Source organism: Salmo salar, chromosome ssa04, assembly GCF_905237065.1.
Source record: "Salmo salar chromosome ssa04, Ssal_v3.1, whole genome shotgun sequence".
Lineage (NCBI taxonomy): Eukaryota > Metazoa > Chordata > Actinopteri > Salmoniformes > Salmonidae > Salmo > Salmo salar.
In genome coordinates, this window is record NC_059445.1 from 54,882,801 (window position 1) to 54,900,450 (window position 17,650).

Sequence of the window (17,650 nt, forward strand, 5' to 3'; positions counted from 1 at the left end):
AAATCTTACAATGAGTAGGGGTGTCCAAGCTTTTCACTGGTACTGTATATGACACCTGCTGAATCACTGGCATGTCTCACACAGTGTGGACAGGAAAGGAATCAGGCAGGTTTATGACAAGGCTTGTGGTTTTGGATACCTCATGAATAGGTTAGTATACTTCTCATATGAACCCACACATTCAAAACCAGAGCCATATCATATATCATGTAACACATTTTTTCAAAGTATATTTCCCATGTCTCCTCAGGATATTTACAGGGTCTTTGCTATGTTATGGTTATTAGAGGGAGAAAGGTGTTGGGTGATATGCCAACATTCCACTGTTCTTGAATTCCATCTTATTTACAAATATGATGCTTATTTTTTTTCTGGGCAGAAATAGGAGAGTTGGGACTCGAGCACTTTGACAAACAGGTTCAGTGTTGAATGCTCCCTGGAAAGGCTGTTGTTTGGTCTGTCTGGCCAGACCCAGGATATGATGTCACATCTACTGGCCCTTCCCCTGCTTTCACCTGAAAAGAAGGAGGGGCCAGACTGAGTCAGGCAAGAGGGTGGAAAAAAACAAGGAAGGAAGCTTTCAGTAGGCATGTGTGTGTGTGTTAAGTTCTTCTGAATGTGTGTTAGAGGAAAAAATAAGGATTTGGGCATTTCAACACTATTAAAGCCTTTCTAAAGATGGATATGGATGTTCCGGACCCTTCCCATGGGAATATGGGGCTGCTGAGAACCTTTGACTCCTCTGAGTTTGGGAGCTGGGAGAAGATAGGCTCTGGCGGATTTGGACAAGTATACAAAGTCCGGCATGTACAGTGGAAAACATGGCTGGCTATCAAGTGCCCTCCCTGCCTTCATGTAGATGACAAGTGAGTGGGTCAGCTATTATTCTGGGATTCATTGTGTGTGGGGTATGAAGAATGTTGTTTCAAGTATTTAAGCCTAGACTCCATGATATCTGTTTGATATCCTCTGTGGGCTTCAGAGTAGAAAGTTGTAGTTCTATGTGATTATGAGTTTGATCCTCTATCTAAGGGTGTGAACTGGGCAGCATGCTTATTCAGCCTTATGTCACGGACTCGTGGATGGTGAAAATACACTGAGTGTACAAAACATTAAGAACACCTGCTCCTTCCATGACAGACTGACGAGGTAAAAGCTATGATCCCTTATTGATGTCACTTGTTAAATCCACTTAAATCAGTGAAGATGAAGGGGAGGAGACAGGTTAAAGAAGGATTTTTAAGCCTTGAAACAATAGACATGGATTGTGTATGTGTGCCATTCAGAGGGTAAATGGGAAAGGCAAAAGATTGAAGTGCCTTTGAACGGAGTATGGTAGTAGGTGCCATGCGCACCGGTTTGTGTAAAGAACTGTGACGCTGCTGGGTTCTTCACGCTCAACAGTTTCCCATTTGTATCAAAAATGGTCCACCACACAATGGACATCCAGCCAACTTGACAACTGTGGGAAGCATTGGAGTCAACATGGGCCTGCATCCCTGTGGAATGCTTTCGACACCTTGCAGAGTCCATGTCCCAATGACTTGAGGCACTTCTGAGGGCAAAAGGGGGGGCAACTCAATATTAGGAAGGTGTAATTAATATTTGGTATACTAAGCGTAGCTAACGTCTCTCACAAGCAGTTCTTGTCATTGCACTTAAAAAGCTTGAGTGTACAACCTAGAAAATGTATCTAGAAATGTGCAAATTATGTCAACACCACACTTCTCTCCTTTGGTCCACCTTCCATCAGGTTGCCCTTACTACCCTCTGATTGGACGAGGGTCCAGATTCGCTGCCAGTAGTTTTTGTCATGGTTTAGAAGGCCACAAATACAGAATGTTTCAATAATGTAAAAAAAAAAAACTTAAATAAAACAACAACAAAAAAACTGTGTGAAGCATTGTAGTCAACATGGGCCAGCATCCCTGGGGAATGCTTTCAACACCATGTAATCCATGCCCCCAAACAAATTGAGGCTGCTTTGAAGGCATGCCCTCTTGCGTGGGTGCCCCTGACCTTTCTCATGTATGCCAACAGCAGGAGGAAACACGAAAGGCCTAGCTCAGCTGTCTCCGTCAGAAGAACAACCTGTCACCCTACCCTACCCTCTTCTTAACGAATGTAGTATACACCTGAGCCCCCCCTGGAGCCTCAAAGAGGACTATCAGCTATTCTTTTACTCTCATTATTAGTTTCCTACTTTCTACTTGATTAAAAAAATTAACCAGAGTGGATGTGTTTAAAAAATCTGTACAATGTCCTTTCATTCCTTTGGCACAAAAGGTGTTACTTATGAAATGGTGACTTTACATTCATCAGCAGTGGAGAACGTTAGTGCATTTGAACATTTTTGGTGTCATATCAAGTTAATGTTTCTAAAGGTGTAAGAGGTTGGGAACATTATTCAAGAGGCTTATAATGTAGAACACTTTAACCATTGTGACCATCTGTCATTTGAGAGCTTTTACAGCTTTGAAGACAATGATTGGATCAGGTTGTGCGTAAACTTAATTTCACTTGAGGCTATATATCCACAGACCGAATGCGGAACTTTCTGCTGTTGAGAACTTGTTGAAGGATTTATTCACTGTCACAGACACTTTTAAATTACATTTTAGTAATTTAAGGTGATTACAGTGTTATTGACATTACATTTGCACACACAATCAGAACTTAAATGTCTCACAGAATGGAATAAATATAAATTAAACTTTTGATGTGTGTCTACAGTACTCCTTGGGGGGAGTGTATACCCAAAAAAGCAGACTTATAAATATTGACATTTTGGCGAAATAAAACGCATAAGAAGCGTTATGGATGTTACGTGAAATGGACAAGCTTTTTGGGGAGACTGAACGTACTGTATTAGCAAAAGTCTGAGTTTGTAAGTCTTAGGTCAAAACATGGATTGCTTTTTTGAAGGAAAAGCATGGCTGAACACATACTAAAACTTTTTTTACATATTGAAATGTACATTATTACTTTTTAGTGTAAAAACAACTGTTTTAGATGTTACACCTTCTGTTATGGATATTAGTCTGAAATACACATTCAAATCTTAGATTTCTTGATAAAAATCAATCATAACACATGCCACTTGGAATGTTTTTGAAGTGTCAACGAAAGGTATAGTACCTTAGTATTGCATAATTACACGTAGCCTGAATAGTATACAAGCCATGCACCATACCCTAATACGTATTTTTTTTGTCATACATATACAGTTGAAGTCGGAAGTTTACATACACTTAGGTTGGAGTCATTAAAACTTTTTTTTCAACCACTCCATAATTTCTTGTTAACAAACTATAGTTGTGGCAAGTCGGTTAGGACATTTACTTTGTGCAGGACACAAGTAATTTTTCCAACAATTGTTTACAGACAGATTATTTCACTTATAATTCACTGTATCACAATTCCAGTTGGTCAGAAGTTTACATACACTAAGTTGACTGTGCCTTTAAACAGCTTGGAAAAATCCAGAAAATGAAGCTTCTGATAGGCTAATTTACATCATTTGAGTCAATTGGAGGTGTACCTGTGGATGTATTTCAAGGCCTACCTACAAACTCAGTGCCTCTTTGCTTGACATCATGGGAAAATCACAAGAAATCAGCCAAGACCTCAGAAAAAAAATTGTAGACATCTGTACAAACAATAGTACGCAAGTATAAACACCATGGGACCACGCAGCAATAATACCGCTCAGGAAGGAGACGTGTTCTGTCTCCTAGAAATGAATGTACTTTGGTGCGAAAAGTGCAAATCAATCCCAGAACAACAGCAAAGGACCTTGTGAAGATGCTGGAGAAAACAGGAGGGACTGATGCACTTCACAAAATAGATGGCATCATCAGGAACGAAAATGATGTGGATATATTGAAGTAATATCTCCAGAGATCAGTCAGGAAGTTAAAGCTTGGTCAAAAATCTGTCTTCCAAATGGACAATGACCCCAAGCATGCTCCCAAAGTTGTGGCAAAATGGCATAAGGACAACAAAGTCAAGGTATTGGAGTGGCCATCACAAAGCCCTGACCTCAATCCTGTAGAAAATGTGTGGGCAGAACTGAAAAAGCGTGTGCAAGCAAGGAGGCCTACAAACCTGATTCAGTTACACTAGCTCTGTCAGGAGGAATGGTCCAAAATTCACCCAACTTATTGTGGGAAGCTTGTGGAAGGCTACCCAAAACATTTGACCCAAGTTAAACAATTTAAAGGCAATGCTACCAAATACTAATTGAGTGTATGTTAACTTCTGACCCACTGGGAATGTGATAAAAGAAATAAAAGCTGAAATAAATAATTCTCTACAATTATTCTGACATTTCACGTTCTTAAAATAAAGTGGTGATCCTAACTGATCTAAGATAGGGCATTTTTACTATGATTAAATGTCAGGAATTGTAAAAAACTGAGTTTAAATGTATTTGGCTAAGGTGTATGTAAACTTCCGACTTCAACTGTTTGGGGTCACTCAGAAATGCAACTTTTTTGTCCATTAAAATAACATCAAATCAATCAGAAATACAGCGTAGACATTGTTAATGTTGTGATTGACTATTGTAGCTGGAAATGGCAGATTTTTCATGGAATATCTACATAAGGGTACAGAGGCCCATTATCAGCAACCATCACTCCTGTGTTTCAATGGCACGTTGTGTTAGGTAATTCAAGTTTATCATTTTAAAAGGCTAATTGATCATTAGAAAACCCTTTCTCAGTTATGTTAGCACAGCTGAAAAAGAAGCATTAAACTGGCCTTCAGACTAGTTGAGTATCTGGAGCATCAGCATTTGTGGGTTCGATTACAGGCTCAAAATGGCCAGAAACAAAGAACTTTCTTCTGAAACTCGTCAGTCTCTTTTTGTTCTGAGAAATGAAGGCTATTCCATGCGAGAAGTTGCCAAGAAATTGAAGATCTCATACAACGCTGTGTACTACTCCCTTCACAAAACAGCGCAAACTGGCTCTAACCAGAATAGAAAGAGGAGTAGGAGGCCCCGGTGCACAACTGAGCAAGAGGGCAAGTACATTAGAGTGTCTAGTTTGAGAACCAGACACCTCACAAGTCCTCAACTGTCAGCTTTATTATATAGTATCCACAAAACACCAGTCTCAACGTCAACAGTGAAGAGGCGACCCTGGGATGCTGGCCTTCTAGGCAGAGTTCCTCTGTCCAGTGTCTGTCGTCTTTTGCCCATCTTAATCTTGTCTTTTTATTGGCCAGTCGGAGATATTGCTTTGTCTTTGCAACTCTGCCTATAAAGGAAAATGTCAGATACACAGCACAAGGAGGAAGTTCTTCAGCTTCACCAATGACAAGCATTGTCATCCATCTCCAATCCGTGGTAGCTAGACTCATGGCACCCACTAAACCTGAACTAAAGATGCTATCTGCTCTGAACATCTGAAAAGTACATGAACTGTAATTTGCCTGCCTGCACCCTGCCTCCACACACTTCTCTGACTCAAAGCCAGCTTTGTCTGACTGGATCCCAACTCCCTTCTATACAGACGATGTTTGGTGGAAACAATAAGAGAAGTTGCAGAACCGGTCTTGCTGGGCTCCTCTCCCTTATAAAAAGGGTCATTGTTTGGTTTTGAAAGGTTTCTGAGCTGAGGAGTTTTCTGGGTGATGCCAGGTGATTACGACTGTCAGCCCCTCTCTTTCTCCCCCAAATCTCCTAAATCCACACATTTGCACTGATTTTTAATGCTTGTCAGATTTATATGATGAGAAAGCTTACACTTTTATTGAACTTGAATGATTTCATAATTGACCCCTCCAAACATGGCTGCCTTAGAATGGCTGACTATACTTCATCATTTTATCTGCTTCTACTACTTTTTAAGGTGTTCTCATCACCATGCTGTTTTGACATGAATGAATCCTTTGTAAACCCAAGTCGTTGCTCATTTGTAGTGAAGTCACTCCCGTACACACACATTATTCATGATGATTAAGCAGTTTATCTGAGTTTGTTTTCAAAGGGACCTCTCCTTGAGATCTCTCTATTGAGGTCAGTGGTGATAGGCTACACTGCTCTGTTTGCATCTGCTAGCCTAGCCGGGCTAACACTGATAAAGGTAATAGGAAATTGTGCAAAGGTTGAGCAACGAGCACAGAGAACAAGAGGTTTGTTGTGTTCACAACTCCACACAGACCTCGATGCTTTGGCCTGGCCCTCTCTGAGGAATGTCATTAAGGCCTAGCTTCAAATGTGTCATGTCTTATTGGGTTCACTGATTTACTGCACTGTCAGAGAGACCAGTTAATGCATGGAGAATCTCATGCATCTCAGTTTGTTGTCTCCTTGTATTCTACTGTGTAACGAAGTTTGAGTTTGGGTCAATGGTAAAAGGTATTCCAGATGGTGCTGTTTTAACAAGGCTTAGAATACCTGTGTTAGTAAGATAAGAGAACAGCATTTTACGAATTTGGTGTGGATCGAGGGATGTAGATGGATGGGCAGGTTTATAGGACAGCTAAACCTAAATTCCCTTTACTCTGTACAGTATGAGTTACAGTATGTAGTTCAATCTGAACAGACAGGTATACAAGGCCTTTATGCACCACTTGGCGCAATGAAGGCTAAGTAGGTAAGTAAGTTAACAGACCGCTATGTCCTCTGTAGGGAGCGAGCAGAGCTGCTGGAAGAGGCTAAGAAGATGGAGGCGGCTAAGTTCCGCTACATCCTGCCAGTGTATGGGATCTGTGGGGACCCCCAGGGCCTGGTGATGGAGTACATGGAGACAGGCTCCCTGGAGACCCTGCTGGCTGCTGAGCCTCTGCCCTGGGAGCTGCGCTTCAGGATCATCCACGAGACGGCGGTGGGCATGAACTTCCTGCACTGCATGAGCCCACCCCTCCTGCACCTGGACCTAAAACCTGCCAACATCCTACTGGACGCACACTACCACGTCAAGGTGAGAGACGACTTACTTGGTTTGTTCATTAGAGTTCGCACAGGGCGCTGTGTGGGAAGAGCTTGCACATTTGAGACAATTGTTCCTGAAATACACATTGCATTGGTCCTAAATTGGGATTCTGCCTCCCTGGGGCGGCGGGTGAACTCAACCAAACACTCCTACAGTATTGCTACTGCTTTTGTTACTGTTACTACTGCTACTGGTTCAGAAGATTGGTGGTACACAGAAAATGGCCAAAAATAGTAGAACCAGCTCATCTGCTTTTACACTATGATTTGACTATTAGATGTTCAATGTTTTCTGGGAAAAAAATATTTTAAAAGGAATAGTTTCACCATATTAAAATGACAGTTTAGTTCACGTAACAGGATTTACCTTAAAATGTGGGACAGTTTTTATTTTAAAAAATGTACCTTAAAATGAATCACTAATCACATTAAAAAATAATAATCTTCAGAAATGACTTTGTCAAAGCAACAAAATAACTAGGGCTTTACAATGATGGTGAAAACTTGTTGGGTTTAAACGTCTGAATTTAGGCACTTCCGCAAGTCTTTACTGTATATAAAACATCTGATTTATTGAATTTTCCATGTGATCTATACTAAAGGGCACTTCCTTTAATATAACAGGATTTTACATTTCAATATTGGCGCACACTTTCTACTAAAAATATCAAAGAGACACAAAAGGCACTTATTTCATGGAACGACCCAAATATGTCAAATCATTACACTGTCTAATGTTAGAAAAGTCAGATTTGACCTTATAGTGAGTATTTAGTAAACCTTCCCCCAAATGATGTAGCATGACTCTTTAAAACAACAGCCCAAACCCAATAACTTCAAGTCCTTTTTAATAGGATTTGGTCAAGGATGCATTTCAGCTGACAGGTATGGATATTTTGCTTTAAATGGCCGTCCTGTTGGACACACATGCTATGGGCAGAAAGGTGTCTCCCGCCCAGCCTTCATCCCACCTGATCTCCAACCTCCCCCTGCATGACTAATGGTTGGAGGTGGAAGAGAAATGGGTGGGAACCTTCCTTCAACCTGTCTGTTTTAATACCTCCATGTAAACACGTAACCTGGGCCTGTCTTAACAGGCTGAGGTACTCTGCCAACACTGACTGAGTTTGTGTTCGGCTACTCGCCCACACATGTAACTCAGTCAAACAGGGTCTCAACTTCTGACATGAGGGGTAAGGAAAGCACCCACAGGCTAGGACAGGACATGGCTTGGAGGCACCGTCAGGCTAGGACAGGACGTGGCTGGGAGGCATTGTCAGGCTAGGACAGGACGTGGCTGGGAGGCACCGTCAGGCTAGGACAGGACGTGGCTGGGAGGCACCGTCAGGCTAGGACAGGACGTGGCTGGGAGGCACCCTCAGGCTAGGACAGGACGTGGCTGAGAGGCACCCTCAGGCTAGGACAGGACGTGGCTGGGAGGCACCCTCAGGCTAGGACAGGACGTGGCTGGGAGGCACCCTCAGGCTAGGACAGGACGTGGCTGGGAGGCACCGTCAGGCTAGGACAGGACGTGGCTGGGAGGCACCCTCAGGCTAGGACAGGACGTGGCTGGGAGGCACCGTCAGGCTAGGACAGGACGTGGCTGGGAGGCACCGTCAGGCTAGGACAGGACGTGGCTGGGAGGCACCGTCAGGCTAGGACAGGACGTGACTGGGAGGCACCCTCAGGCTAGGACAGGACGTGGCTGGGAGGCACCCTCAGGCTAGGACAGGACGTGACTGGGAGGCACCCTCAGGCTAGGACAGGACGTGGCTGCCTCTGACCTCATCATGGCTCTGAATGCATAGAATACAATGAGGGCTCAGCCATCAGCTTGAGGGTAAAGGTAGCCATAACCATAAGAACAATGGGAAAGGCTGAGAGTTCCAGTGGGTTCTTGTCTTAATAAGATATGTTCTGTATATCCTCATCTTCCCCCTTAGAAATCGGATGTTGGTCTTGTCCTAACAAGCTGTGTTCTGTATCTCCCATCTCCCCCTTCAGATATCAGATTTTGGTCTGGCACGATGGAACGGCCTATCCAGGGTTGATGAAATCAGCCGTGACGGGTTCTGTGGCACCATTGCCTACCTGCCGCCGGAGAGCATCATTGAGAAGGACAGGGTGTCAGAAACCAAGCATGACGTCTACAGGTGAGTGTCTTCACCTTCACTTCTCTCTGTCCTTGTCTGCCAGAGGGGTGGAACGTTGTCTGTTTAATGCTTAGTCATGATGTTTGTTTTTTCACTTCCTCCCTCCATTGTTTGTTTTACAATATTTGTTTTAATCAATATGAATCTGAATTGGATTTACACTGAGTTTACAAAACATTAAGAATACCTGCTCTTTCCATGACAGACTGACCAGGTGAATCCAGGTGAAAGCTATCATCCCTTATTGATGTCACTTGTTAAATCCACTACAATCAGTAAAGATGAAGGGGAGGAGACGGGTTAAAGAATGATTTTTAAGCCTTGAGATAACTGAGACATGGATTGTGTATGTGTACCTTTCAGAGGGTTAATGGGCAAGACAAAATATTGAAGTCTCTTTGAACAGGGTACGGTAGTAGGTGCCAGGCGCACCGGTTTGAGTGTGTCAAGAACTGCACCGCTGCTGGGTTTTTCATGCTCAACAGTTTTCTGTGTGTATCAAGAATGGTCCACCATCCAAAGGACATCCAGCCAACTTGACACAACTATGGGAAGCATTGGAGTCAACATGGGCTAGAATTCCTGTGGAACACTTTCAACGCCTTGTAGAGTCCATGCCCTGACAAATTGAGGCACTTCCGAGGGCAAAAGGGGGTGCAACGCAATATTAGGAAAGTGTTCCTAATGTTTTGTACACTGTGTATATTGATCAGTTATAAGTTATGCCTGGAAAACCCATAGTGAGTCAGTCATTCAATCATTTATCACTTTAGACAGTATGACTTGATACTGAACTGTTGTTATTCCCTTCCTGTTACAGCTTTTCCATAGTCATCTGGGGAATTCTTACTCAAAAGAAACCTTACCAAGGTGAGACATGTTGAGGAAACGTATGGAGATTCTGTTCCCATGTAAAGACACCTTGTAGTCCTTCAGGGTTTGTCTTATAAAATGCACTCCTAGTATTTCTTAAACTCAAAGTTCCAGGACTGCAATAGAGCCCCACAGGGGAGGTGTCATAATACCCATAAAACCTAGCGGTCAAACAGGGAAATTATTCTAATTGTTTTTCTCATAAGGGATTTTAGAAACACTTAAAATAAGGGCTGTGTTTCATGTGGGCTTACTCTGGCGTGACTTTTGATAACCATGTAAATCTCTCTCGGAGATACCAAAGAAGCCAGGGTGATCTGAGTTTAAGTCCACTGCCTCTGTTTGCTTTGAATTATTGACTGACTGGCTGACTGGCTGGTCCCAACACCTGATAACAAAGAGACCGTTAACAGAAGGAAATCTAAGAGATTTTTTCAGGCCTGGTGTGGGAAACAAACAAAACATCTATACACCTTCCTTATCTAAGCGTACATGAATGATAATAATGATAATAATGAACTGTACATACTAGTGTCAGTCTTACCCAAATTAGTTTATGTTGCTTCTCCATACCTTCAACAGAACACGATCAAGACATAATTCATTGATATGATCAAGGATTTAATTTGTATTTAGAATAATGTGACCTCAGTAGACCTTATGGACTGAGGTATCATATGAGAATTGAAGGAAGTGTATCAATGTGTCTTGTGTTGACTGGAACCATATGTCCTCTATTCCCTCCAGGGGAGAACAACATCCTGCAGATTATGGTGAAGGTGGTGAGAGGGGTGCGCCCTGACCTCAATGTTGTGCCCTGGAGTCGACCCCAGGCCTGCACGGGGTTCCTGTGCCTCATGCAACGCTGCTGGGCCTCCTCACCTGACACCAGACCCAGCTTCCAGGGTGAGTACAGACCCAATGGGGCCTATGTCTCTAAAGGGTGGGTGTTTGTGTGTATCTTAAAGCAGTAAGAACCCAATTTAACTGGGTTACACGACATCATGATGTACTGTGCATAGCTTTCTGAAAAGGTGAAAATCAAACCAAGGGATGCTATTCTGTACACCTGACCAAACCTGACCTTTGTTGTTTTCTGTCTGCAGAAATCACATCAGAAACTGAGGAGCTGTGCTCTAAACCCCAAGAGGAGTCCAAGACCCAAACTCCTGAGCTCGAGAATAACCACTGCCATGGGCTAACCACTGAGAAGGTATAACCTTCACACTTCTATTCCCCTGCCTTCTCCCTCTGTTTTTTCTATGTATTTCTATCCTCTTCTTCTCCCTGACATGCCAGACTATATAGTATTCTGTCAGTCTTCTTTGGTGTTCTTCTGTAATGTAATTAGAAAACCCTCTGGTATGTCAGAAGGTCTGAGTGCCTATTTTTGAGATTGCTTTCCTGTGTACTGGACCTGTTATTGTTTCCATAATACATACACAGTCAATATTTGATCCTGACAAACAGTTTCCTCATCAAATAAGAATGCTGTCCAGCAGCATTGTTTAACTTGGTTAACTCTGTTGCGACACATTCTGAATGTTTGGTGCTCGATGTACGTGACAAACTGACCGACACCCGTTTACAAAATATGACAGAATTTACAGGTGTTATTGTGCAATGTGTGAAGATGATATATTGGTGAAGATGATAAACAGTCAGAGAAAGGCATGAAGACTGGGTTTGAGAAAAACTATTGAAAGGCCCAGTGCAGTCAAAAATGTGATTTCCCTGTGTGTTTTACATATACTTCCACACTATGAGGTTGGAATAATGCTGTGAAATTGTGAAAATTATGATAATGCAGAAACCGGTCAGGCCCAAATCGGCCATGCTGCCAGAGAAAGACTACAGCCTATCAGAGCTGCTGAGCCAGGTGGACTCTGGGATATCTCGGAGCTTTGACCGTGTGACGGAGGACTGCTGTCCCAGCAAAGACAACACCAGCAAGAGACTGTCAGGGATCTCCTCTGTAGACTCTGCCTTCTCCTCTCAAGACTCCATCACCCTCTCCTTTGAGAAAGAGAATACTTGTGGTAAGACTGGCTGATATGGTGATTGTAGTCAATACATTGTGGCATTGTCCATGGTTTTCTTTAACAGATGACAGGAATTCTTATTTATCAGGGTCATATATCCTACATGCAATACAGTCCTGAATGACTTCTGGAGTATGTGGAGTGTCTCTTTAACTTTCAGATAGGTTCTTTGTCGTTTTGGCCCTGAGTCTATACTGTATCTTCTATCTCCTTGTTGTTTAGACTCAGGGGAGGTGCAGAGGAGGAAGCTGAGCGACGCCATCCGTACCAAAGACATGTCCAAGCTGATGAAGATCCTGCAGCCTCAGGACGTGGACCTCTTATTGGAGGGCGGCTGCAGCCTGCTCCACCACGCTGTCACGCAGGCCAACGAGGAGGCCATCAAGTTCCTGCTCCTCAACCACGCCAACACCAACCTGGCCAACGCTCGCGGCTCCACCCCCCTCCACCTGGCCACCGAGATGCACCTGAAGGGCCTGGCCGAGCTGCTGCTGGGCCGTCGGAGCACCAACGCCAACGCCCGGGATGAGGACCAATACACGGCCCTGCACTGTGCTGCTCAGAACGGAGACGAGGCCATCACCCGCCTGCTGCTGGACCGCGGCGCCTCAATCAATGAGACGGACGCCCAGGGCCGCACGCCTGCACACATCGCCTGCCAGCATGGCCAAGAGAACGTGGTCAGGGTGCTGCTGAGCCGAGGCGCAGACGTCCACGTGAAGGGCAGAGATGACTGGACGGCACTTCACCTGGCTGCCTGGCAGGGCCACCTAGGCATTGCCAAACTGCTGGTGAAGCAGGCTGGAGCGGACGTAGACGGGCAGACCACTGACGGGCGCACACCGCTGCACCTGGCCTCCCAAAGGGGGCAGTACAGGGTGGCAAGGATCCTGATAGAGCTGGGGGCAGACGTCCACGTGACCTCCATGGGCCTCCACACCCCCCTGCACGTGGCGGCTGAGACAGGCCACACCAGCACCTCCCGCCTCCTGGTCAAGCACAATGCAGACATCCAGGCCCGGACTGACAAGGGTCTTACCGCCCTCCACCTCGCTGCCCAACGCGGCCACTTGCCCACAGTGAAGATGCTGATGGAGGAAGGGGCAGACCCCTACTGCACCAATCAGACCCTGCGTACCCCCTGCCACCTGGCGGCAGAAGGGGGCCACTGTGAGGTCTTCAAAGAGCTTCTGGTCCACTGCCCTGAGGCTGTTAGTCTATCAGACGAACAGGGCCTCACCCCTATGCACCTGGCTGTGAGGGGAGGCTATACAGATATCACCAGCATGCTGCTGGCCCAGGGGGTGGAACTATCACCGGAAGTACCACAGGACTCCATCTCCCAGCATACACAAGAGGTACAACAGGACTCCATATCCCTGCCACAGGATGTACCACAGGACTCCATCCCCCAGGACACCCTGCATCCAACAGCAGAGGACTGCCCAAAGCTCCTGGCTCGTAGGCCTAGCCAGTTGGCCTTGCGGCTCCAGAGGAAGGTTGTAATCTTGAAACTGACGGAGCGTGAGGGTAACGAATGTCCAGAGTCCGCTGGTGCACTGTGAGCCTCGGCCCTCCGCTGAGAGGAGGGAGTCACCCGGTGACTGGATTGTACAGAACTGTCCTTGAATTGAAAACAGTCAGGGATCTCTTCTATTCCCTTCCCCATTGATGTGATGGGAGAAGTGTCCAAGCTAAAGAGACCAGCTGTTGTATTGTGATTTTTTTTTGTTTTGTTTGTACATAGTATTTTTTATTGATTGTGTGTTATTATTATGTCAGTCGTTGATCATTCATTGCCAGATGTTATGATTATTTGGTGCTTTGGGCCTCTCAAAGCCCCTGTTATCTTACTTGGGTATCTTATCAGGGAAGGAATGCTTTAATGTAAATACACTGTATATAGAACCATGAGCTCATTTGGATCATCATTTACTTTTTTCCCTTCATGTTAAATATACACTCAATGTCACGTTTTTCCCCTTAATAGTGTAACTTTTATACTTTGCATATGCACATTCATACATTCATTGCCGTCCGTACAGAAAGAGAATGTTGACATCTGTGGAATGCTCATTTGTATTTTCATTTCCCATCTACTTACTCTAGCTGGTATGTTTATCATGTTCATAAGTTATATTCTCTAATAAAACAAGTGTCAATACAAGTGTGTGTGTGTGTGTGTGTACCCATGTGCAAATGACATCTTCAATGCCGGGCAAAATGGGCATGTCTCTATCTGCAGCCAGCTATGTTCTTATCTGTGCCTCCTGCCTATCCCCCAGACCCCACAGAGCATGCTCAACTTGGCACCAGCCATGGGAACTGCCCTCAGGGGGGGATCACAGGCCAGGTGGGAGGAGTGAAGAGGGGGGAACATGCCTGCCTTTCCAGGCTGTTGGCTCATTCCACAGACCACTTAAACCTCACTCTCCTTAACCAACATGCCATTGTTGACGCTTGCAGGGCTGGTTGAAGAGTCGTAACCTGAGTCTGAAGCCCTCCTGAGTTGAGCCCTGGCATTGCCCTGTTTTTACAGCTCATGTTTTTATTTTATTTTACCTTTATTTAACTAGGCAAGTCAGTTAAAAACAAATTCTTATTTTCAATGACAGCCTAGGAACAGTGGGTTAACTGCCTGTTCAGGGGCAGAACAGATTTGTACCTTGTCAGCTCAGGGATTCGAACTTGCAACCTTTCAGTTACTAGTCCAACACTCTAACCACTAGGCTACCCTGCCACCCCGGTGTCCCTGAAATTTGACTGGTGAGTTTGTGTGATCAGAGGCCTTGTTTTGTGTGTGTGTCTGTCTCACCTGTTGCCAAGTGATCCTTAGTGGTGTGGAAGATCATGTGCTACCATTACTCAATCTTCCCTCAATTATCATGTCATTCCTTCACTGTACACTTTCTACATACTGTACACAGTAGCTTGTTATGCAAGTACACTCCCTCTACTTGCACTGTGCCCACCCTTATAGTGTTTGATGAAAAAGTAAGTAGAGAACATTATTTAAATGTATGTGACTCTTTAAACCTCTCATGGGAATAACAAACACTGCTTTGACTCATTGCTCCCTCTTAGTGACGCTCATCTCTACTTCATCTTTTGATTGTGTCAAGATGATTCATATCATGTTAATGTGCAGAAAATGTTCCTTCTGATCCCTGGGCCTCCAGCAGTCACTGCATGCAGGCCTCTAGGTCCTCCTGGTCCAGAGAGTGATCCAGGGTGGAGGGAAACTGACCCCTGCCTGAACCTTGCTGGGCTGGGCTGGACAACATCCCCTGTGGCACCGGAACACTCAGCCCCAGCCTGCTGGCTGGGTTCAGCCTCCAGCTCAGTGGAAGATCTTCTTAGCCTCTTCCAGGGAGGTGACTGCAGGCAGGGAAATGTCCCCTAACCCCTGCTGGGGCCGGTGACCTGGGTCAGAGGGCCCTAGGAGACTTTTGCAACTCTGAGGCTATGGCTCTGAAGCTGTGACAGAGGGCTGCTGGAGTCTACCTGGAAGGGACCTGCTCCAGCCTGAGGCCAGTGGGGCTTGTTGGGGCGCTGTGGAGAAAATAGGATACATCCTAGCATCCATGGATCCTCCTGTGTAGGACCAGGTGACCCCAGCCTATTAGGCCATCCTATAGGACTCAGGCCTCCACTGTGCAGCACGCTGGTCTTGGTGTAGCTGGTGCTGAGGCAGCCAGTAAGTAGCACTGCGCATGTACTGCACAGACACCTGCTGGGCCTGGGTGCCAGAATGAGATCGGTGGCCAGGTTGGCCCTAGGTCCTCCCTGTCCCTGTCTGTGGGTAGTACACCTAGGGAGGACTGTGGAGCCATATCTCCTTGGTCTGCTGAGGCCACATGTATGGAGCCTGCATCTGCATGATTAGTGGTGTCCAGCATGGCTGAGGAGCTCATTTGTCTCATGTTAAATACTAGACCGCGACGAATATGGAATGCCAACAAAGGTTCTCCCTGAATTTGCAGCACATTTTTTTTACCAAGCAAGTTACTTTCACTTGAATTACTACCAATTAGGTTCAAGAGATAGCTAGGTCTCACCTGGAGGTCCGTTATTCTGATAAGGGAAAAATAATTTAAATAGAGGGTAGCAGGTAGAGTGTTGGACTAGTAACCGAAAGGTTGCAAGATCAAATCCCCGAGCTGACAAGGTAAAAATCTGTCGTTCTGCCCCTGAACAAGGCAGTTAACCCACTGTTCCTAGGCAGTCGTTGAAAATAAGAATTTGTTCTTTACTGACTTGCCTAGTTAAATAAAGGTTAAAAAAAATGGTAAGACTAAATGTGTTTCATTATGAGTCATATAATCTCTAATAGTAGTCTGATCCATCCTAAAATGAATACTATACTGTATTTAATTGGAAACAAGACAGTTATTGTCTGCCCTCTCTGTGTAGTCATCTGGCTAGCCTGGCCTTTTCCTGTAAAGGTCTGTCTTAAGGGTCATGGGACTTCCTCCCTGGAAGACGCTAGTACAGGTTGTGCTCACCTGGATGCTACAACAGGGCCTTTTTGTGAGGAGTCATACCTCAATGGCAGGAGACCCATCCCCAAACACTTCACTGAGTCGAACGGCTGAAATGACGCAAGCCCCGTATTTGTAATATCATTAGACATAACTCTGATGAAATCTGTGAATGTATTGTAATGCTTTCTGAATTGTATTACTACCTTAATTCTGCTGGACCCCAGGAAGAGTAGCTGCTGCCTTGGCATCAGATAATGGGGATCCATAATAAATCCCAATACAAACTCTTGTCAGTTTGTTACACTGAAGATTGTTATTAATACTAACATTGCTGATATACAGTAGACTGAACCGCATCTGAATGAAAATATACCAAATAAAGAGTGATTTCAGAAAGCAATAATTTTAAACAGCGGTAACATAACAGTAGCCTAACATCTTTACAAACTCACAAGCTGGCTGCTCAGAGCTAAAACGATCACATGATCACTGAAAGCTTTTTTAACCTGACAGAACTTGTCTAACCAGATCTGAGCTGGTGTCTCTGGTTGTGAACAAGCAGCAACCTGTAGACTAGAGATCGCCTTGGGGTTACAATGTGGGTGCACTGAAGCAGTGATGATGAATTCCTAGAGATTAATGGCTGAATATGTAGACGTTAAAAGCGCCGTGTTGAACTCATGATAAGTTACTAATTGACAGAGTTGAGAGGCAGAAAGAGAAGGGGGTTCATGTCCAGTGAATTGGAAAGATAAACATTTAATGGTTATTTCTTTCCCGCGGTGGTTAAACAAACATGTTACTGTGTATCTTATTATTGATGTACATATTTTCAATCAGTTTAACATTATTTACAGACTAAAATAGTACAATATTTTGCTTCTGTAGTTGTATGCTCACATTTGATGTACAGTGCATTCGGAAAGTATTTAGACCCCTTTACTTTTTCCACATTTTGTTACGTTACAGCCTTATTCTAAAATGGATTAAATCGTTTTTTTTCTCCCTCATCAATCCTACACTACCCCATAATGCAAAAACATTTTTTTTAACATTTTTGCATGTGTATTAAAAAAAAAAAATTGAAATATCACATTTACATAAGTATTCAGACCCTTTACTCAGTACTTTGTTGAAGCGTCTTTGACAGCTATT

The 17,650-nt window shown here is 44.4% G+C and overlaps 1 protein-coding gene across 1 annotated transcript; it reads left to right on the top strand.

Moving 5' to 3' along the window:
• LOC106603528 (receptor-interacting serine/threonine-protein kinase 4) lies at nt 1-14,175 on the top strand. Its single transcript, XM_014197346.2, has 8 exons — nt 1-866; nt 6,641-6,932; nt 8,948-9,096; nt 9,917-9,966; nt 10,717-10,875; nt 11,076-11,182; nt 11,780-12,008; nt 12,234-14,175. Exons 1-8 carry the CDS (start codon nt 679-681, stop codon nt 13,574-13,576), a joined length of 2,517 nt encoding a protein of 838 aa, XP_014052821.1. The 5' UTR covers nt 1-678; the 3' UTR covers nt 13,577-14,175.
• Nucleotides 14,176-17,650: the final 3,475 nt, after the last annotated feature.

What these genes read in the sequence shown, in the direction of transcription:
- LOC106603528 (XM_014197346.2), top strand. Translation starts at nt 679, where the DNA reads ATGGATATGGATGTTCCGGACCCTTCCCATGGGAATATGGGGCTGCTG. An exon ending in CACCAGACCCAGCTTCCAGG is followed by an intron (nt 10,876 to 11,075) that starts GTGAGTACAGAC and finishes TTCTGTCTGCAG; the next exon opens with AAATCACATCAGAAACTGAG. An exon ending in TGAGAAAGAGAATACTTGTG is followed by an intron (nt 12,009 to 12,233) that starts GTAAGACTGGCT and finishes CTTGTTGTTTAG; the next exon opens with ACTCAGGGGAGGTGCAGAGG.